General features: G+C 35.7%; 1 protein-coding gene across 1 annotated transcript in view; it reads right to left on the reverse strand.

The window, feature by feature from the left end:
• Nucleotides 1–22,962, reverse strand: part of LOC140443141 (XK-related protein 4-like) — an 80,730-nt gene that overhangs the window by 46,596 nt on the left and 11,172 nt on the right. Inside the window, exon 2 of the mRNA XM_072534229.1 lies at nt 10,796–10,951. Coding sequence (XP_072390330.1) covers nt 10,796–10,951 — 156 coding nt within the window. The remainder of the gene's footprint in view (nt 1–10,795; nt 10,952–22,962) is intronic.

Below are 22,962 nucleotides of genomic sequence, written 5' to 3' on the forward strand. Positions count from 1 at the left end.
GTTATTTGAATAGTCGTGAGAATAGATATGATGAAGCAACTCGGTCTAGAATAAGACAAGTAGTGCACGGTTTTTTTATGGACAATACTCCTCCAACCCTTGACGTAGTACTAGAAAAAATTAAGCAAATGGAGCATCTTCCGAATTTTTCCAAGAGTACGTTGAGAAGACTATTGCACGACATGGGTTTTATATATGGCAAACAAGGTAGAAATTCAATATTAATAGAAAAACAAGAAATAGTCGCTTGGAGGCGTCACTATCTCCGGGAAATAAAGAAACTGAGGAACGAAGGAGCCAATATCATTTATATGGACGAATCATGGGTTAATACTTTAATAACCAATGGGCAAGTATGGCAAGATACAACAATAAAAAATAGCCGACAGGCTTTCGTAAATGGACTTACCACAGGTTTAAAAACTCCGACCGGAAAAGGACCAAGATTTGTTTTAGTCCATGCAGGAAACAAAGACGGATTTGTTGAAGGTGCTGACATCACTTTTCTTGCCAAAAAAGGTGCTGAAGATTACCATGAAGAGATGGACGGAGATCTATTTGAAAAATGGTTTGAAGAGATGTTAATACCGAATCTCCCAAAAAATAAAAAGAATGTCATTATCTTGGACAATGCATCTTATCACTCTAGGAAATTAAATTTTCCCAAACAATATTGGGTGAAACGTCAAATTAAGGAGTGGCTCTATGAAAAGGACATTTATTTTGAAGAAGATTACTTAAAAAATGAACTTCTGGAAACTGCTAATGTATTTAAAAATATTTATGACAAATACAAAATTGATTGTATTGGTGAAAAATACAGGAATCACAGTGACGAACAATGCCGCGTAGATGTACATATCTTAAGACTTCCGCCTTATCACTGTGAACTGAACCCAATAGAAATGGTGTGGAGTGAAGTGAAACGGTACGTGTCCTCTAAGAATTCAAGTTTCAAACAAAACGACGTTAAAACATTGATTTATGAAGGTTATGATAAAGTACAGAACAATGGACATTGGAAAAATTACGTCAACCATGTTATAAAATTGGAGAATAATTTTTGGACAGTAGACAACATTCAAGATGACATTGAACCTATTAGAATTTCATTAAACGATGACTGTGAAGATCAACTAGATTATGAAAATGAAGATGATTGAAAATTGTTTTTCGGGGGTATTCTTTTCTCAGTAAAGGTAATAAAATATTTAGTTGATCTGGTTGAAATGTAGCACACTTAAATAACTCATTAATCGACATAATTTCAAGTAGTTATATTAGACGTCATTATGCAAAAAATAAAGTTATGAACATTTAATAAATTAGTGCACAATTGAGGCCCCTAGAACACAAGGGGTGTAAGTGCCAAAAACAAAGTTTTGAAAAATCTTTGTTCAAAGTTCGATATAAATTTAAAAACCTAGGTAGCACTTTTTCAGTTTTCAGCATGTTTTCAATGACATGTAATTTTTGATGGTGTTATTGTTGTTAATGTAGAAAGTTTGAAGCCAAAAGTACGTGCCTGTTGTTAGATATCAGTTGCTAAGTGATAAGCAACTGCACTTACACCTTTGTGTTCGAGGGGACTCAATTAGGGGTTTTTTGCAATTATCTCAGTCATTTGTTTATGTATTTTAATTTACAAACTAAAAAATTAAAAAACTGTTTAAGATCTGCAACATTTATTTGAAACATTTTTCCCTAAAATGCACGAGGAACAAAATAGGCAAAAAAATGATTTTTTCCAAACTTCATCTTTCTTTAAAAAATAAACAAAGCAAAATTGGCTGTAAGTCTTCAAGGAATTATCATCAGTTATCCCTTATCTACCGTTTAGAACATTAAAAAACCTGTAGAATATTTTTTATATTTTTTTCCCTATTAACTGCGGTATTATGTATAAAAGCATTTTAGGAATTATTACCATTTATTTCATTCACGAATTTTCTATTAACAACTTTAGCTTACCTAAACATATCTTAGTTTACCGTGAGTTTGGCCCTGCTTATTTTACAAAAGTAGCAAAACTTACAATGGCAGTAGAATTGGCAACGCTGTTATCCTATATCCGTACACTGCCATCTCAACGTGACTTTATCTATAGCAAATTATATGGAGTTAAGCGTTTTATGAAGTGACGTTATTGGAATACACGTTTTTAGATCAACATGTCACCGAAAGGCCCACAAATTAGGATTTGGTACTTACAAAATAAATTTTATAGTTGAAAAAATTAGTACGAATTGTTTTTAATAAATTTCATTTTATTATAGGCTAAGGACAATCACTTATAACATTACAACAAAGGAAAAATAAGATGGTCAAAAGAGCATAAAGATTGGACCGAAATCTACAAGAAGAGGATGCGTTGGAGAGGGATGATTCAGTTTTTCTAAATCAATTAAAAAATTTAATTGAATATCATTAAGAAATAGCAGAAATAAACAATGGGTACAAAAAATAAACAATAAACAAAATTTTAAAACAAAAACTACACAAGGAAGCCCTGAAATTAGTATTTCCACCACCAGAAAAAAACCAAGTACCTTCTGCTCGTCTTCATATACAGTACATACTTCGTATACATACACAACATAAACAACAACTTAAGCAAATATATAGTCCGTCTAGAAGAATAGATTTTTGTCAACGTTTTCGAGAAGATAATATTAATAATGTCTTTATATCTGATGAAAGTTGTTTTCAGCTTGGTGCAAATCGTCTAAAAGTCCTATCAAGAGAAAATGTTACCGTTCAAATTTCAAAATTTCCCACTAAAATAATGGTTTGGGGAGCAATATCTCAGCGTGGTGCTACACCTCTCTGTATAGTTAATGGTACTGTTGATAGTGCGAAATATTGTGACATCCTAAATGGTTTTCTTCTTGAAACGGCTCATGTTTTATATCCAGAGGGGTAGCGTTTTCAGCAAGATAATGCAAGATGCCATACTTCTGCTTATACTCAAGCTTGGATGCACGAGAACACGAATTGGCAACAATTCCGTGACCAGCAGCATCTCCAGATCTTAGCCCCATTGAAAACATATGGGGACTGATGAAGATTGAAGTGGAACGAGCAGCGCCACGAGATAAAGAAGATTTGATTCGGTCAGTTTTACAGGCATGGAACACCATTACCGAATATTATGGCCTTGACCTAGTTTCGGGTGTACCTGGACTTTTAGTTAAGTGTTTAGATTTAAATGGAGGTTGTATAAGTAAATGAGATGAATTATTTGTTGAAATTTTATATTTCAAGTGATAGAAATAAATATCATAAAATTATAATTCTGCTTTCTTTTTTCCGAATAAGTACTTTCTAGACCGACTATATTAAGAATAACAGAGCCAAAAGAAAAAAAACACTTACAGATTGGTGTATAAAAACTTAATGTAGCGACTGCAAAAAACTTACATCGGTCAAACTGGTAGAACTTTTAACAACCGTATAGCTGAACACAAAAGAGCTTTCAATAATAGAAAAACATATTCTACGTACGCACTTCACCTTCTAGGTCATAAGGATTCTTTTAATGACCAATTTCAAATTCTTCACATTAAAAATGAAGCCCTTAAGCTCTCTTTGTTAGAATCTATGGAAATTAACAAATTAAAAAATACAGATATAATTCTGAATGACCAACTTAAAACAAACAGTTTCCCCTCCTTAAATTATTCGTAAACGCATACCAAAAATACACTGCGCGTCACGAAAAAGAGGCCACCTAGAACTTTGTAAGAATTTTTCAATAACTTTAAGTTTATACAATTTATTCTATTGTAACTAAATTTCCACAATGCAGAAACACTTTTAGCGTCTTTTAGGCACCAACAAACGGCGCCGACAGGTCAATTAAGGGTAATAAGTTTGCAGAATTGATATCAGTTTTACGACTTCGGATAATGCACGTGTTTTTTGTACCTTATTTTTCTTGGAAAATGGCTATTCTGTTTTTCAAAAACCTTTCACTAGTGTACAGTTGTTCGAAGAGTAAACTTGTGCAATTTTTAAATTTAAAACTATGGCTGAGAAAATTCCTAGATCTGTTCAAATTGTTACTTTGATTAATAATGGAATGAGTCAAAGAGAAGTGACCAGACAACAGCTTGGAGTCAGTCGTTGTATGGTCCAAAAAATTTACCAACGATTCGTACAGACTGGATCTCACGAACGACGACCAGGATCAGGCCCAGAAGAATCATGACAGCCAGAGAAGACCGTTCTTTACAACGCACTTCTTTGCAAAATCGGTTCTTTACGGCTATATCAATCCAAAACCGTTTTCAAAATGCTCACGGGTGGACTTTAAGCACTTCTACCATGAGAAGAAGGTTGAGGGAATTTGGTCTAAGGGCTCGCTGTCCAGCAACAGGACCTTTATTAACAGCAGCACATCGACAACGCCGACTACAGTTTGCTAGAGACCACGAGCATTAGACGATAGAAGATTGGAAAAATGTTTTGTTTAGTGATGAGCCAGGATGGTTCTTTATGGCTCAGATGGTCGCATCAAAACATACAGAAGACGTGGGGAACGACACGCTGCTTGTGTTCGACGAGTACGTGTTGCTTTTGGAGGAGGTTCGGTAATGTTTTGGGCAGGCATTTCATTCGGGGGCCGTACTGATCTCGTATTTATTGATAGATTAGCATTGAAAGCACACAGATACATTACCGAAATTCTAGACGAGCATGTAATGCCTTTTGCTGGGTTGGTCGGCGAAAACTTTATTTTTATGCAAGACAACGCGCAGCCACACGTAGCCAGGATGAAACGCAATAATCTGGAAACTGTCGGTGTGCCAAAAATGAACTGGCCGGCTCAAAGTCCAGATTTGAACCCGATTGAACATGTTTGGGACCAACTCAAACGAAGGGTAAAAAACAGAATACCTGCAGAATTTGATCAATTCAATGCCAAATCGAATGAGGAGTGTAATTCACAATAGAGGTGGTTAATGGTTAATACATAGTATTAATAAGCACGACTTAATTGTATTTTTTTTTTATTTTTCAATAAAATCATTATTTTGGAAGAAGTTATTGTTTGACATTTGTTATATAAAAAATGATTGCATACTGCTTTAGAACATATTCTTAGACATTACACAAACATCTATAGACAATCACTTTGGGGTATGATTCTTAAAAATTAAAAAATGGCAAAAATTGTAGGTGGCCTCTTTTTCGTGACCCTCAGTGTAGATCACTTGAAAAAGACACTCGGCCGAAACTGCTGTAGTGATAAGAAGTTATATTAAATTTTGTGAAAGTGTTTGTGAAAACAAAAGATTTCAGTGTTTTATTATTAGATAAATGAATTTCCATCACTTAAAAAATTAAAAGTTCAGTTCCAGTTTTTTACTAAGCATTTACAGTATAGTCCTCGTAAATTAAGTAAATGTTTGTTTAGAGTTTACAGCTTGTTAAAAATATGAAATTGCCGCCTTACAATTGTGTTTAGAACACACTAGTCTAAGGTATGCCTACACGCTTAGCCTTCAAAATGAACGTAAATGGAGTTAATTTTTGTCTTAATCAGTTTATAGCACAAAGTTCAACACATTAGTTGCCAGACAACGACAAGATTAATTATTAAATTGAAATTTGCATTAACCACTACACATATGCGGTAGACATTATGACGTATGCTCGCCACCTGACAGATCCAGACACTTGTTCGAAGATGTGAAACAAATTGAATGAATTATCTTATTTTTTTATTAGGTTTATTTACTTAACAGAATATTTTACAGAAATTACTGTTATATGTACGAATATACAGATGTACACAAAATTAAAAAAGATGGTTAGTTGAAAAACCAACCAACGATTTTTTTAGATAAAAAAAACCCACCAAGGAGTGACGAAAGGTCCTTTGCCTTTCTTCACCGCTTCAACATGTACATTGACAACTTTCTTATAAACTGGAAATCGGTAGAGTACCATAGTATACGATTCAATCGACATACTCACGTAAATCCACCAGAATTGTAAAATACAAAAAAAATAGTGCAAGAAACAGAAGATTGAGCAAAGTTATGAATACGATAGTGACATAGACGATAATATTCATATACGAGGTTTGTGTTTTTAGTTTTGCATATAGCCATAAAGACAAAAAATATATAGGCTTAAAGTACTTTATTACTTTTCAAAATATATCCCACCAAGATCGATACACTTTTGCATACGTCAAACCAATTGGTAAAACAGTTATTCCAGTCACGGAAGCTCTATTAATAGCAGATCATCGGAGGCAACGTTTACACTTAAACGTTTTAATTCGGGGGTTAAAGAATGGGGTGCGGTGCTCTTCACAGATGAATCAAGATTTAACAGATAATCATCGGCCTAGGCTTTGGAGAAGAGCTGGTAAAGAAGAGCAAATAACATTGATGGTAACGTTTTACCATGAATGTTATTTTATTCCCAGAGTTCAATTTTGTGGAGATATCAAACATTTTCCTAGAGGCTCATTTAGAACTTGTTACAATTCAAGTGGGCAATTTAAATACTGAGAGGTATATTGAATAATGCTTGGAAAATCATAGAATGGCATTTGCTTCATTTGTTGGAGAAAACTTTCGTTACATTGCAAGAATAAGTAAAAACCATTGAGAATATATATAAAGATAACATAGCTATGGTAAGATGTAAAGGAAAACTATCGCAACCTATCAAATATGACACTGGCATTAGACAAGGAGATTCCCTGAGCCCATTAACATTTAATCTGATAATGGATGAAATCATAAAGAAAGTTAAAAAAAGAAGAGGATATAGAATGGGAGAAAAGGAAATGAGGATTGTTGGAGAACAATAATCTCCAACCAAATAATTCTATTTAAAAACAAATAAAAATATTTCCGCCGCATCGGTTACTTAAATAAATCCCTTGTCTGCATTGACTTATTTCTTAGAATGTTAATCTCCGCCCATATTGACCTTAAACCGGTAGATCCTTCAAAATGCATAGACAAGTCTTTCGGAGGGGCTAGGGGAAGCCAGTGAATTAGCGATCGTCGTAGGGCTTAGACCTACTTTTCAAGTTTCGGAGAGTTTTTCTTCACGTTCGCAATCGCAAGTTACGCAATATATCGGGAACCCGTAATGTGAAGTGTTATGGTGTTTTCGTTCGTAAACTGTAATTTTCTAATTAGGTTCCTTACGATTAGTTATTCACTCACAGTTTATAAGTTTCTATTTCTTGTCCTTTTTTTTTCAATTACAGTTCTAGCTAAACAAGTTATTGTTTTATTTCACTCTATCAATCTATTCAACAGGCCAGACTATCATCACTACTTAATCACATTTAAGAGTCCACTTAAGTTTCTATTACTGAGCATTCGAAGGCTAGCGGAACAATTGGACTTAGCAAGTACAAACCGCTGAAAGAGACACTGTTAGCAAACAAGCATGTACCTGAAGGGATGTTGAAAACCGGCATCCCTCCAAGAATAATATGCTACGCCGACGACGCCATAATAACAGCCGAAAATGAAGATGACCTACAAAGATCAATTAAAGAATTCGAAGATACGGCGTTCATATACAACATGGAGATCTCAACAGAGAAAACTAAAGCGATAGTGATATCAGCGGAACCGAGAAGATGTAAACTAGTCGTAAATAACAAAATAATAGAACAAGTGATGGAAACTGAATACTTGGGAATAAAACTGTCAAGCTACGGAAAAGTGGAAGAAGTACAAAAACAAGTGAACATGGCAAACAGAGCAGCAGGACGCCTCAACAACACAATCTGGAGAAACCAATACATCACAACGGAAACGAAAACCAGGATATATAAATCAACAATAAGACCGATAATGACGTACACAGCGGAAACAAGAGCAGATACGGCGAAAACACAAAGACTACTGGAAACAACAGAAATGAAAGTCTTACGAAAAATAACAAACCAAACTCTAAGAGACAGAGTAAGAAGTGAGGAAATACGAGAGAGATGTGGTATAGAGGAAATAAACGCGTGGACCAAAAGAAGAAAAGTGTAATGGAATCGAAACATCGAAATAATGACAGAAAATAAAATAGTACGAATAGCAAGAGACAAATCGCCAAATGGAAGAAGATCATTGGGACGACCGAGGAAAAGATGGTCAGACAACGTCAATTGAGGCTAAAAACCGAAGTAAAACAGGCATTTTGCCTATTTATAAAGTAGGAAGAAGAAGCAAGAATAAGACGGGATTACTTAGATGAAATTTTATTACCATGGCCACCAGGGAGTTCAGACTTAAATCCAATAGAGCATGCATGGGATATTCCGGGACCTGTTCGACGTAACTGTGTTTCAAATGATTAATGACTTGGAGCAAGCAGTTCGTGACGAATGGGAGCAAAATTCCTCAGGAAGAATTTGCTGCCTTAATTTGTATTATGCCTGATCAAATGGGAGCCGTAATTAGGACTCGTTGAGGTAATACACTCTACTAAATATAGTTTTTCATTAAAAAATGTTTAAAAAAAAAAGAATTTTTGTTTTTCTTTGCAGATTTTCAAACTTCTTGAACTTTTTATTATTTTTGTTTGGTAAATTTTTGATTTTTAATAAATTATTTTTTTAAATTTTGTTTATTATTAAATTCTTAAACTTAAACTGCTTGAATCGCCAGTTTTTAGGAAAAATCTAGGTATCCGGTTAATTTTGCACTCCAGTGTAGTATGAACTATTGTATTACAACAGTATTGTGATCAAATACTGTCTCATCCTCGTACAAGCCTAGTAAAATAATGTCGTGTGCTGTTGCAGCACACTGGACTGGCTTATAGATTTCCAATTATAAATTAATTCTTTTGCCCATCGACAAAAGAAATAATTGTTGTGTTATTTCAATTCGATGATGCATATTCGTTACGATTTAGTGTATTTATGCCGAATTTTATTTTCTCTGTAACAGTTTATATCGTAATTTTCGAAAATGTATCTCTTTTGTGGTATTTCTTAAGACATACTTGGTTTCAGTTATAGTGTATGGATGTGGTTTGCCCCCAATCTTCTAGTGTATTATTGAGATTAGTTACAACCGATATTTCTATAAATTTGAGGTTTCGGCTTTACCACAAACCGTAAATTTTCGATAAAAATATATTTCAGAAAAAATAAAAACAAGAAGTCAATTTTCAGTATTAGAAAACGTGGAATTGATATAGAAGAGTAAACACCTTCTCATTTTTCGCAGGTATCTTAGAATACAGACTTCCGAACTTTGACAGTTGGTAGCAGCTATACTGTTGCAGCTATCTGTCAAATTGGCTGTCCTTTTTTTAGTTGTGTTTACCAAATCACCATGGATGGATATAAAATTGTTTTATAGAAATGTCTATTCTGTTCGGATAACGTTCAGCGGGCTTCGCCCATTTTACGGCCTTCATAATCGTTCTACAGAGAAGACATGCTATCGCAGTGTGGAGGATAAACGTAAGTCCACTAGTTTAGTAGTAATCAATCAAACAACACCCGTTCGCCGATGAAACGCGAGATCTGCCGAAAACATCGCTACTGTCCGTGGAGAATGCAGGAGAATCTGAGGTATTCTGACCACAACTTGGCAAATTTTGCGTTGTGACTTAAACCTGCACTGTGAGTCGCACTGGTAACTGTAAACGTTTGAATTTGAATGGCATATATGTCGGGATTATTGGGATACGTGGCAACAGTACGTCTTCACCTTTGAATTTTCCAGTCAAAATTGTTGTTGCCTCGATAACATTGTTCATCAATTTCTTGACTGAGAGCCGGGTTCCGTTACAAAGCCGTGGTGGATTTATGTTTCGAAGAAGAATTGAGGGTACGCAAATTTTCAATGTAAGAAAATATATTTCGAATGAATAGTTTCTTCTTCTTCTACGGCACTACAGCCCAAAATGAGCCTTGGCCTCCTTTATTTTTTGCCTCCACCCTTGTCTGTCTGTGGCTGCTCTTCTCCATACACGGACTCCTAAAAGTGCTTGTGCGTCGCTGCTTACTGTGTCTTCCCAGCGCTTTCTTGGCTTTCCAACTGGTCTCTTTCCCTGCATTCTGGCGTTCAGTGCTCGTTTTGGTAGCCTATCCTCTCCCATTCGTATCACATGTCCGGCCCATTGCAATCTTTGTATTCTAATGAAGTCTGACAGGGGTGTTTCCTTATACAGTTGATAGAGCTCGTTGTTATATGGAAATTCTGAAGGTTCCCCTCACAGGTCCTAGTATTCTCCTCAGTACTTTTCTTTCGAATGTGTCGAGTTTGTTTTTGGATGTTTCTTTCAGGACCCATGCTTCGCTGCCATAACATGCTATTGGCCGAATTAAAGTTTTATAGATTCTCATCTTTGTATTTCGGTGGACACTTTTAGACCGAAATATATGGGAGAGGGCAAAATAAGCTTTGTTTGCCTGCGTTATCCTTTTTCGTATTTCTCCATCCTCTGCTCCATCGGCATATATTTCTACTCCCAGGTATGTAAACTTTCCAACCGTTTCAATGTCATCTTCATGCATAATGTTTTGTGGGATTATATTTCTTCTCGTCTGTACCATTATTTTTGTTTTTTCTGTGTTAATTTCCAGACCTAGCCTTTTCGTTTGTGTTTTTAACTCTGCGTATGCTTCCTGTGCCCCTGTTGATGTTCTACTCATAATATTAATATCATCGGCGTAGGCAGCCAGTTGAACCGTTTTATTGGTCAGAATGAATAGTTTACGATTCTCTAAAGGACATACAGACAAACACTCGTTTTTATACATATAGATAAATGAGAATAGAATAATTATATTATCACTCACCGGTGACTAAGAAGTGCCACATGAACTGTACGAAGGTTCCCGCCCAGGAAATATTATTTTTGGTTTTCAGCGCCACCCTCAGAAGTCTTTGGTAAGATGCCATTGCCCAGGCCATGCTCACAAAGGAACTGCCTATAGACAACAGTTGATGGATAACTGAAAAAGAATAAACGCATTTTAGTTACTTTATATTATAAAAAACTAAGTCAAAAGTTATAAACATTGTTACAAAAGAACATTGTATTTAATAGAATTATAGAGTAAATAAGCCTTAAAATCTTAGTATTTATGTACAAAAACATGGATGTTCAACAATTCAGATACTACAGGACCATTGTTAAGTTGCATGTTCCTGGAAGGTGTAAGGACAGAAGACCGAAGACCTGGTACGAGAATCTTACGACATAACATCTATAAAACGGATTGATATTGGATTGAATTAGAAGAAAAAATGGTATAATGGAGACAGGCCCTTGAAGAAAAAGGTGTAAAACCTAGTGGAACAAAAACAGAATGTCTAGAATGCTCATTTGAAAATTGCATTACTATTCATGTATGGATGGACAAAATTGACGGAAACAAGTGTCTTATGATATGAAAGACAAATCCAAATGAAACCAAAAGGTAAATTTTGTAAGACTCTCGTAAAACCATCTACGGTGGAAAGCAATGAATATTGAGCAATTAAAATTACAGTTTTGGCCGGTGGAAAGCAATGAATATTGAGCAATTAAAATTACAGTTTTGGCGATGACGAGTTTCTAAAAAAATCGCCCTACTTACTTGGGTTATAACTTCTGTTTTAGAACCAGTTGGAGGGGTTTTAGCCATTAAAACGCCACGGTTGCCTAATGCGTATTGGCTAGTTGGCTTGTATGTGAAGGGAGGAGAGGATGCAGAGTTTTTGGACATGGTTTCCCCGGGGATGGGTGGTTGGGGAAATCCATGAGGTCGCGTGGGCAGGTTTGCTATTCCTGTAGTAGATCTATCCTCTACCGCTCAGGTTTCGGTAACAATGATCATATTATAACGTTAAAAACTTTAATAGGGAAAACCAAAGAATACAACGGGATACTAGTACTAGTTTTTGTTGATTTCCAAAAGGCTTTCGATAGGATAAAATCGAAAGGAATAATCAGGCATCTAACCCAGTGCTGGATAAAAATCAACAGCAGGTGTGCAACTCTATGAAAAAACTAACAAGTTCCCTTTGGAAAGAGGTGATAATGAAGGATACACGATGTCACGTAAGTTCTTCTTGGCAGTTATGGAGTATGTTTGAAAAAAACTCAATTGGTACAAAACCAGGATAAATATCAGGATAAGGAGTAGGAGATGAAGAAGAGAATGATGATAATAATACAGTTCTTAAATTATTTCCCCAATTTATTATTATACGTTAATTTCAAATCATCTTTAAGCCGCTATAGAAACATAGACTAAATTTAAGTCTGTTAATGCTAAATGCTAATTGTATGCGGAAACGTAGAAGGACGTAGAGGCAGAGGACGCTCACCTATCCGATGGTCAGATCAAGTACAGAAAGCCACTGGAGAGACGTTTTCCGAGTCCATGAGAGCAGCCCAAAATCGCAAGAGATGGAGAGAATTGACAGCCCGCATTGTAGGAAATCACGATCCTCAGCAATGAGGAAACGACAAGAGAGAGAGAATGCTAAATGGCACCTGCAGTTCCTTTAGATAGTGTATTTTTATTGCAGAAAAAAAGTTTTAAGTTGCCTTAGGTGATCAAAGTATAACCTACCCCAAATGAATTCATTTCGATATATACGCCTGACGAAAATTACTTTATACACTTGTTTACATTTTAATTGTTATTTTTATCTTGTATATTTATTAATAAACACCAAAAATAAATATTGTAAAATTGATATTATCTTTAAAGTAATCATTACTAATATACCGAACCCACCGGTATTTACTTTTCTGTTTGATAAAATGCCACAGGCTCGGTAACTTCTGTACAACGCTTGTACGATGCTTTAGAATTTAGCGAAATCAAAATTAGGATTTTTTTTGCATTAGAGAGGATTCCCACACACTTTTTTTTAAGTTGTTTAAAGGTTTTGTGTCAGAATTTAAGAGCGTAAATGAATTATTTGTAGTAAAATAGACATTTTACATAAATGCCGAGAGAGCTAATCCTGTATAAAACATCTACTACATATATAAAAAGATAACAGTGTATTTTTCACCTGCAATAGCAAAGATCAGCGAGTACTTAAAAAAATAATTGGTCGAAATTAACATGTTGAAAAAAATTATTGAACCAATTAGTCTAAAGTACATAGGTAGAACTATTTTTGTTGTTAGCGTAATTAACTAAAAAATTAATGATATATAAAAAACTTAATGTGTTCAAAGATAAATAACCAATAGGACCAACATTTTGCAAACAATATTTTCTACATGAAGCACGAGACAAAATAAACATTTTTTTACTACTGCGCTCCCCAATCCTGATTCGGAACACCATCTTGTCCTTTTATGAAATGTTAAAACAACAGTACACAACGGCACCCAGATACGACGTCAAAATCATACTGGGAGACTTCAGTGCCAAACTAGGTAAAAAGGACCATCTCAGAGCGGTGATCGGCACACATAGCTTACATGATAACACTAATTATAACGGATCAAGACTGGCAGAATTCGATGTAGCCAACAATATCGTAGTAAAAACTACACAATTCCAAAGAAAAGATATACATAAAGTAGCCTGGGAGTCAAATGACGGAATCACACGAAACCAGATAGACCATGTGCTTATCGATGGAAGACATTCTAGCAATATCATCAGCGCACACAGTCTGAGGGGAGCAGAAAGTGACTCTGACCACTTCCTGGTCAGAACAAAAATGAGAACAAGGCTAAAGACCAGACAGCCAAAGCAACGCCAACAAGGAAACAGATGGGACATTTCAAGGCTCGATTTACCTGATAATGAACGCCAATATCAGGCACTGATCCAAAACAAATTGCAGACACTGGAAGAAGAATAAACATCAACGCCAGAATTGACCATAGACCAGAAATGGCAAAATATAACGAACGCCATAGAAAGTGCCGCAGCGGAAACTATAGGAAAAGAAAGGAATAACAAGAAGAAAAACCAGTGGTTTGACCAGGAGTGCGAAAAAAGCTTGCATCAGAAAGCAATCAACAGGCTAGAGTTACTAACACGCCCTACAGATGAGAACAGGGAAGACTACAACAGAGTAAGGGCTCAAACGAGAAGACTTTTAAGAAGAAAAAAGAAACAGTACCTAGAAGCGCGAATACAGCAACTGGAGGAGGAACATCGGTCAGTCTAGACAGTTTTATAAGGACCTAAAAACAATGAAGGGCAACACGACCAACAGCCCAAGATTTATAAAAGACGATGCAGGACAATTGCTCACAGACGACGAGGAGATAAGCCGCCAAGGGAGAAAGTATTTTGAGCAACTCCTAAATACAGAAAAACCCACAACGACAGGGCAACAAAGACAGAACCAGTTAGCCGAACCTGAAATACCAGGGCCCACACTAGCTGAAGTAAATTCCGCAATTTCGTCCCTAAAAAACCATAAAGCCTCAGGCCTAGATGGCATACAGGCGGAACTACTAAAATAAGGGAGAGAAAAGCTCCACCTTGAGATATATCATCTTATAAGACAAGTCTGGGAAAGAGAAGAAATACCGAAACACTGGCATGAAAGCCATATAGTACCTATCCACAAAAAGAGAGACAAACAAATATATCGGAACTATAGAGGAATATGGTTAATTAATACAACGTACAAAATTATATCCATAATACTGTCTAGAAGGCTAACTCCATACACAGAGTAAAAAATAGGCAACTACCAAAGCGGATTCAGACCGGGAAGGTCGACCATAGACCAGATATTCGTCCTACGCCAGGTGTTGGAAAAAAACTGGGAATTCAACCGCGATGTACACCAAATCTTCGTGGACTTTAAACGAGCTTACGATTCTGTTAGCAGAGAAGCATTGTGGGAGACCATGGTAGAAATGGGAGTACCTGGAAAGCTGGTATGATTAGCACAGGTGAGCACAAAGAACGGTTCCGCACGGATCAGAATTGGCAGCACCACGTCGGAGGAATTCCTCATTGACACCGGGCATAGACAAGGAGATGCTCTCGCCCCCCTGCTACTTAATTTTGCACTGGAACATGCGGTAAGGAAAGCTCAACCACAACTGACAAACGGATTTGCCGCCCAAGGATCAAAAATACCATTGACGTTTGCGGATGACGTGTACACAATTGCACAATCCACCAGAGATGCAAAAGAAGTTTTCACCCTATTCGAAAACGGAGCCAAGGAAGTTGGTCTGAAAGTCAACGAGGACAAGATCAAGTACATGGTGGTTACGAAGAACCCAAGACCAAGGGTTAGACAAAACGTAACAATCAATGAATACAACTTTGAAGTCGTCTAAGAATTGAAGTACCTGGAAGCGATCATAACATCTGAAAATAAATATGAAAATGACGTGGCAACCAAGATCATTGCAGGAAACAGGGCATATTACTCATTAATGACCGTACTTAAATCAAAAATACTCTCAATACCAGCAAAAATAAGAGTGTACAAGACAATAATTCGTCCCACAATAACGTATGGAAGCGAGACATGGACTCTGAACCAGCGGGAAAAGACAAAATTAGTGGTACTGGAAAGAAAGATACTGCGGACTATCTACGGGTCTTGCAGAGAAGAGACAACGGGAGAATGGAGAAGACACAATGATGAACTCCAGACAGTATATGGAGATGCAAACATAGTACGCTACATTAAAACAAACCGAATAAGATGGGCGGGCCACGTACTAAGATCGAGTGACGAAAGACTCCTAAACGCCACATTCTGGGAAAGGCCCGATGGCAGAAGGTCAGTTGGTCGCCCAAGAAAGAGATGGAAGGATGCAGTAGCCAGTGATCTACGCAAAATGGGAATACAACAATGGGAAATAGCTGCTCAGGACCGACAACAATGAAGGGAAATAGTAAACGCGACCAAGACTCACATAGAGTCTACAGCCAAATGATGATGATCATCTTGTCCAGGAGATGCGTAGCACAGGACGAAAAGTGTTACCTAAGAGATGACACACGAAGTCTCGATGAATTCTGGGATTTCAGCCTTGACCCTACAACTGATTAAAAAAAATGGTGTTCAGTCCATGAAAAAGATGGGACGCAAGCAGTCCTCAGCAGTTTACGAACTTACTTCATATGACATTAAACTATGAGTCATAAAAATCCAAATAATATAGCTAGTTCCATCGCAACATCACGATGTTGATCTTATAATGCGAGCTCTTTTCCGCACCAGTACAAAAAAAAGTATTTGTGGTCAATCTGCGTATCTGTATTTGCTACTTTTGGTTTCCATAGTATGTTTAAATTTTTCAGAACATTCTTCAATATCCCATACCTAGCTTTAACTATTTCGGAAATACGTGTTTTCAGATTTATTGTAAAAATTAATATTAAATAAAGAAAATTATTTGATTGCGGAAATTCAGGATATTATGTGTTATTCGTCGTCAAAATCGCCAGTGTTTTTCGTCTTCCTAAGTCAGCTAAGTCGACGGATTTAGTTTTTTATACAATACTTTTGACATAACCCTATAAGAGGAAATATAATAAGGTCATTGTGGAATTGTCCGCGAGACCAAACGAGCTCTTTATCTGCAATCTACAATTGTAAGTATGATATCCAATAATATACATCGAACAGGATTTTAAAATCAGAATAGAGTTCACTATTTGCCTTTCCTGAATGCTTGAGTCCCCGAGCACCCACGAAGTGGGCGTCTTGATTAAATTAAGTAATGAAAAAAACATTTTGCAATTAATTTGGAAAATTACAGCAAAAAATAATATCTTTATTTATATTTATTACAACTATGATTGAAATATAATCAATATAAATAAAATAAAAACGCAGATTGATTATTTTTATAGTTAGTCAACAATATTTTACTATTTACAAACAATGAGCTGCATTATTGACTCGATAAAACATATGTAAAAGATTTAATGCAGAATTTGAGTAGTTATGTAGCAATTTCATTTAAAGTAATGAAGCATGATTTTTCCAGCTTTTCAAGATCTTGTATAAAGATTAAAATTAGCCGCTTGTTATTATTTTATCAAGTTAGCCTAGATTAAAAAAAAGAGATTTATACTTTGACAAGAAACAGATATTGTACAATTTGAAATTTTTGCTTATATATAATTGACATTTTACACCCTTGAATTTAGCCATAATGGCCCCATGATAGCTGTGTTATATGTCACTTATGGTCATTATTGCCAACAAACTCAACACAAATGTAAGAGTAAGAGTTATTTATGTTTATGTATAAAACTGTTTATGGTTTTCCTGAATATTTAAGAAAATATATAAAACACAAGTTTGATATAGATTATAATCTTGCTTTGATTGTGTTTTATTTGAAGACCATCATACACTTCCAGCATTAAGAATTTTAAGGCGAAAAATGTTTACATTAAAGGGCCGTTGACAAAGAGAGAATGACTAACATTTCCAAGTTTAGAAACATCATGCTTAAAGTTAAAACTAACAAATGTTTTCCATTTCGTGGTGTGCCTCTATTGCTTGTCTCAACAGAAACGATGCTCTTCATATAAAATAATAAAATTATAAAATTTGGTCAACCAATTCTTAAAAGTCAGATGTCATTGTTTTCTACTTCCGTTATAAGGATTTTTCTACTCGCACTTGACATAATTATCAAGTTGATGACCTCTCTTACAGAAAAAATTATGTCGAAGCGCCTCCAACTTTTTTTACACTGCCAAAATGCTTATGGCAGAGAAAAAACGAGTGGGATAAATATATTCTACTATTTTAAATATTGTTTCAACTAACGTCAAGCATATCCTAATCGCTATATTGTATTTATTTTGGCCAAGGTAATTGTCACAAAATAATATGAGTTCCTCCCCGCTAACTGATACATAGTTTCTTATATAGTGCAGCAAAAGTGTTCGTTTGTTTACTACCGTTGTCCTCGAGTTATATGCAAAAAAAACTTTCATCGCTTTTAAAATGTTGAATATTTCATATGTTTACAGTCAATTGACTAAATAAAAGAGATCTTGTACGTGAATTTCGGGAAAATGGAGTTTTTGTGCATAGTCAAACTATAAGTCTAACACATTTCCTTTGTGGATATGCCAACCACCAATTGCGGAAAAATATGGCGTAAGATTTTGAGACTGCCGCCTTACCATTACGAGCTAAACCCGATTGAGATGCTATAGAGTCAAGTGAAAAGGTATGTGGCTTCAAGCAACGTCGATTTTAAAGAAAAAACGGTAGAACGGTTGATAAAAAAAGCTTACAAACGCGTATCTAAAGAGCAGTGGCATAATTATTATGTGAACCACGTCAAGAAAGTTGAAGAAAAAATGTTTGCGGTGGACAGTTTGCAGAAAGATATTCAGAGGATGAGGACGATTTAGATATGGATTGTGATTAGTATTAATTAACAAGAAATATCTCAGATTTAATGCTCATTTGTTTTTTTTAGTACTGTACGTACAGTACATTTCAGTTACGATTAGTGATGGGAAGACCTGGTTCGTTTCGGTGATCCAGATCAATCGTTAAAATGACCCGTTCATATGAACGACTAATTAAATTTATTGTGTAAAGGTCAAGTGTGAGTTTAATATTGTTTATGAATCTTTCTGAGAGTATATGAATTAATGATAATGCAGGACCCGTTCATGGAGATTCGTTCATTACAAACGTTCATTCGTAAACACTAGACAGCGTCATTCATAGGGTCATTCGAACGATAGAGTCACCGAACGTGATTGTATCAATCACAGGTCTTCGAAAGGATTCGGTCTTTGTGAACGGATTGTTCGTGACCTTCTCAAAACTAGTTACGATCTTGTGTATTTTATGTATAAATATATTTATCGTATCGTATAGGGTAAACTACTTGCATTTTTTTGTATATATTTATATAAACATTTTCGAGATATTAGATATTTTATGTACACAGATATTAGATATTTTTTATAGAATTAATTTGTTTTTTTTTGTTTACTCTATAATCTTGCATCGAGATATGACATAGGTTTATCGTATGTCTTATTACGAGGGAATGATTCAACATTAAACCTTTGAATTGCGTCCCATTTTTTAATATGACGTTTCAACGTTTGATAACAAAATTTTTATCTGTCCTATTTTTTTCAAAATACCATTAAATTAAGAAAAGCTTTTTAAATAACATGCATCCACATGCTACTATGAACAAAATGGATACTGGTTGATACTTTTTGTGTTAGACTAGAGTCTTACAAACCCGGCTTAATGTGGACCCGAAAGCGGTAGTTAAGTTGTATTATCTATCAAATTATAGGAAGCTCGTTTGTTTATCAGGAACGCTACACCGCCTATGTAATGATTTTCTACGCAGATTTTCTAGTATAGGTGGTGACCAGATTTTAAGATGGTACATACTTCTCCTGGTAAGCGAGTTTCACACAGTCCAATTATATCCCATTTGATATTTGAGAGCTCTTGTTCTAGTTCGTCAAGGTGTTCTTGGGTCCTCATAGTTCTTATATTGTAAGTGGCTATACGAAGCAATGATGGGTAGTTTTTCTTATTTGATTCAGTCGAATATTTGCCTCCCCCAGAATCCATTTGTCTGACTGATTGTTCAGTGTGAGATTCTGAGTGTTTAACTCTACTCACCTGGGGTAATTTCGTATTGATACTCGACATCTTCAACTTGGGAGGTTTTAGCATATTTAAAACGCCACGCTTGCCGAGCGGGTTGGCTAGTGATTCTATACAATCCCTAAAATCAGGGAATTGCCACTTCCGCCATCCACGCCGTACCGAAGGTATTCTTCTCCGCCGTGCCTGCAGTTGTGGACTTCATCCGTGACCCTGGATAAGTGACCCTAAGCAGGTACTAGTTTCCCGGGTCAGGAAACCCCTGAAATCTGCGGAGGGCAGGGATTTATTGATTTTCCCTGATAGGACTATCCAGAGGAGTTCCTACCCGCTACCCATATTTGGAATATCACTAAGAGACAAGATTAGAAACACCGAGATAAGACGTAGAACGAAGATTAGGGATATTGTGGAAGAAATTGCAAAAATGAAATGGCGCTGGGCAGGTCACGTAGCCCGATATAATGACAACAGGTGGACACGGAGAATTCTAGAATTCAGACCAAGGACGACAACAAGAAGCATGGGAAGACCTCAAAAAAGATAGGTAGATGACATAAGAACAGTGGCAGGCAAACAGTGGATTAGATTGGCGCAAGATAGAGAAAGATGGAAGCAATTGGGAGAGACCTACATTCAGGAGTGGATGGAAAATGGTTGACAAAGAAGAGGAGAAGATTTATCAAATACACCACAGAAGACAATAAATTCAAACTTAAATCAATATACACATTACAGTTGTATGTAGTGCAGATTTCAGTTGGAGGCCAGGAACATGGATTCTATATCATCATCGTGCAATTTAACTATGTCTGGATGTAAAGAGGCATTGCTTCTCTTAAGAGATTTAGTTTCATATGTTTTTCAACTGCAGTACGAACTTATCGTAGAACTGCTATTTAAAAGATTGCCTCATTCATCCATGCATTTATTAAATAAAGTTATCACTGTTAGGCCGTTCAAGTGTTTCTTGGTTATTAAAATACTCAATGTTTTTGTTGCAGTTCCGATAAATAACTAATAAATTTAAATTCAACAAACTCAAATAATAATGAAGCATTCTTGTAGTAGCTAAAATAGTTATCGTGAGATAACAGATACTTCAACTGATTTATCTTGACATCATTTTGCAAAAAACAATGCAGTAGCATGCCTAATTGCAATAAAAGTTTGAGTGAAAATGTATGGAGCTACCGCGCACCGTGAAAAGCAAACTTAGAGTAGAGTTGTTTATCATTGTATAAATGATGTTGGTTGGTAATTCATCCATTTCGAAAATTAAAAATGTCAATACGTGAGATTTACGTCATTATATTATCTCTGTCTTTATAAAAGCATATAACGAGATCACATTCTAAATTTTATTAAACATAAATTTATTGATTTAGAGGTCTCATCTAAAAATGCGCGCACGCACAACCAAACACAAAATATCCATGCACACCTAACCCATGCTGAATAGGCATATCTCCATACAGCCGGACCACAACTGACTCGTCACACGGTAAGATTTGAGCTGCGACTACTGCGCTCCCATTCCCGAGATATAACACCATGGCGCTCAGGGAATGCATAGTACAGGAGCAAATGTTCACAGGTCTTGATCAGCTAGTCTTTGTAAAACATTTTCGTTGGTTACTCGATACGTCCACGAGATACACATTATCTTGATCCAACCACTGTTTGGTTTTGAGGTTATTTTGCAAGTACTACAAAAGTTCACTAAAGATGTACTGATTTGTCTAAAAACGTTCTAAACTTAATCCTTTTGGACTTTATTGAACTAAATTTAATTTTAATTAAGTATAACATCACATTTCGATTGCTGTTATTTTCTTACTGCTTGTTTCTGTAAGGGTCCATGCCACTACTCCATATAGGAGAGAATACATAACAGTTAAGTAATCTAAGTCTAACCAATATATTAAGGCCCGCATTGCAAAGAACAGCTTTCATTCTATAAAACATACTTCTGCGTTTCTTAATTTTAACATGAATTTCTCTAGAGTGATCCTAATTCTCATTTAAGTTTCACCCTAGACATGTGTATTTTGGACTCTTTCTAGTTTATCGTGTATAAATAAATGGTGGTTTACATTAGGTTTTTTCGAAATTTCTGCTAGTTCTTTCCATTCGGTTAATTAGCACTATAAGGCCTTCTGCACTATCAGCAAGAAGAACAGTATCGTCAGCGTATCGGAAATATTGAACATTAAGGTTGACACAATCCTCCCGAACTCCTCTCTGGATTTTGAATGTTTTGGAATAATTGTTATCGTTAACTTATCGTTGCCTTTTTGTTGTATATATAAATTTCCTATGATCCTGACACAAATATCATTATTTACGTCTCTAGCTCTTTGAATCAATAACACTTTTGTAGACTGAATAGTGCTCTTTCCTAGCTCCAAGTCCATTTCTAAATCCAAACTGAAATTCGTGCCGATGGTGTTCGAGGATTGAATATATTCTATCGTATAATGTACAGAAAGATCTTTAATACATGGCTCATCTAACTTATTATACTTTGGCAAAATCTGTGGATGTTTCTCAATATGCTAACGAAAAAATGTCTATTAGACGCATATTGTATATAAATGCGTATTATTAAAGCATATATTGTTACTGTAGGTCAAATTTTCTCAAGTATAATAAATAAAACAATTGCGATATAAACAAAACATTAATTTGTGTGACAAAAGAAATATTCTAATGAAACGATAAGAATTTAATATTCATATTGTAATAAAAAATAAGTATCTATGAGATAAGATCATTTTTTAAAAATTGTATTTAAATAAACAAGTGCATGTGTTTATAGGCATGTAGATTAAATATCGTAGTCAATAACAGTAGAAGATTCTAATGCAGACAGTTGCAGTAACAAGGATTAACAAACAACTCACTTTAACTGAACCCGAAGGTCCTTCCCCATGTCCGTACCAGCCAAGCAAACAGCAGACCAACAATTCTGATGGAAAGTCGTTACTCTCGAACACACAGACAAACAAATCTACTGGAGTGTCACGCTAGATAGAGATACCACTAAGATAAACACGTCAGAAATAACCCATACCAGAAATGTTAATATCATCCTGAACAAAACATGCAGACTAACATCAGAATAAAATTAAAAAAAACTCTAGAGACACCAGTTTTGCTAGCTCCAATTGTCACAGAAAATCACACAAATCCATGGAAAGGACCAATCAGACAACTGATGAATGACACCTTCTGTTACCACCTAATGACACCCCCAAAACAGATAATTACTGTTCTCGTGTCTTCAGCCTTGACAACCTATGGCTTAAGACAGTGTTTCCCAAAGTGGGGGTCGCCATGAGGTACTAGGGGGGTCGCCGAACATTTCCAAAATAAGACAAAAGCACCACTTTGTTAGATC

This window comes from Diabrotica undecimpunctata, chromosome 6 (assembly GCF_040954645.1).
Source record: "Diabrotica undecimpunctata isolate CICGRU chromosome 6, icDiaUnde3, whole genome shotgun sequence".
Lineage (NCBI taxonomy): Eukaryota > Metazoa > Arthropoda > Insecta > Coleoptera > Chrysomelidae > Diabrotica > Diabrotica undecimpunctata.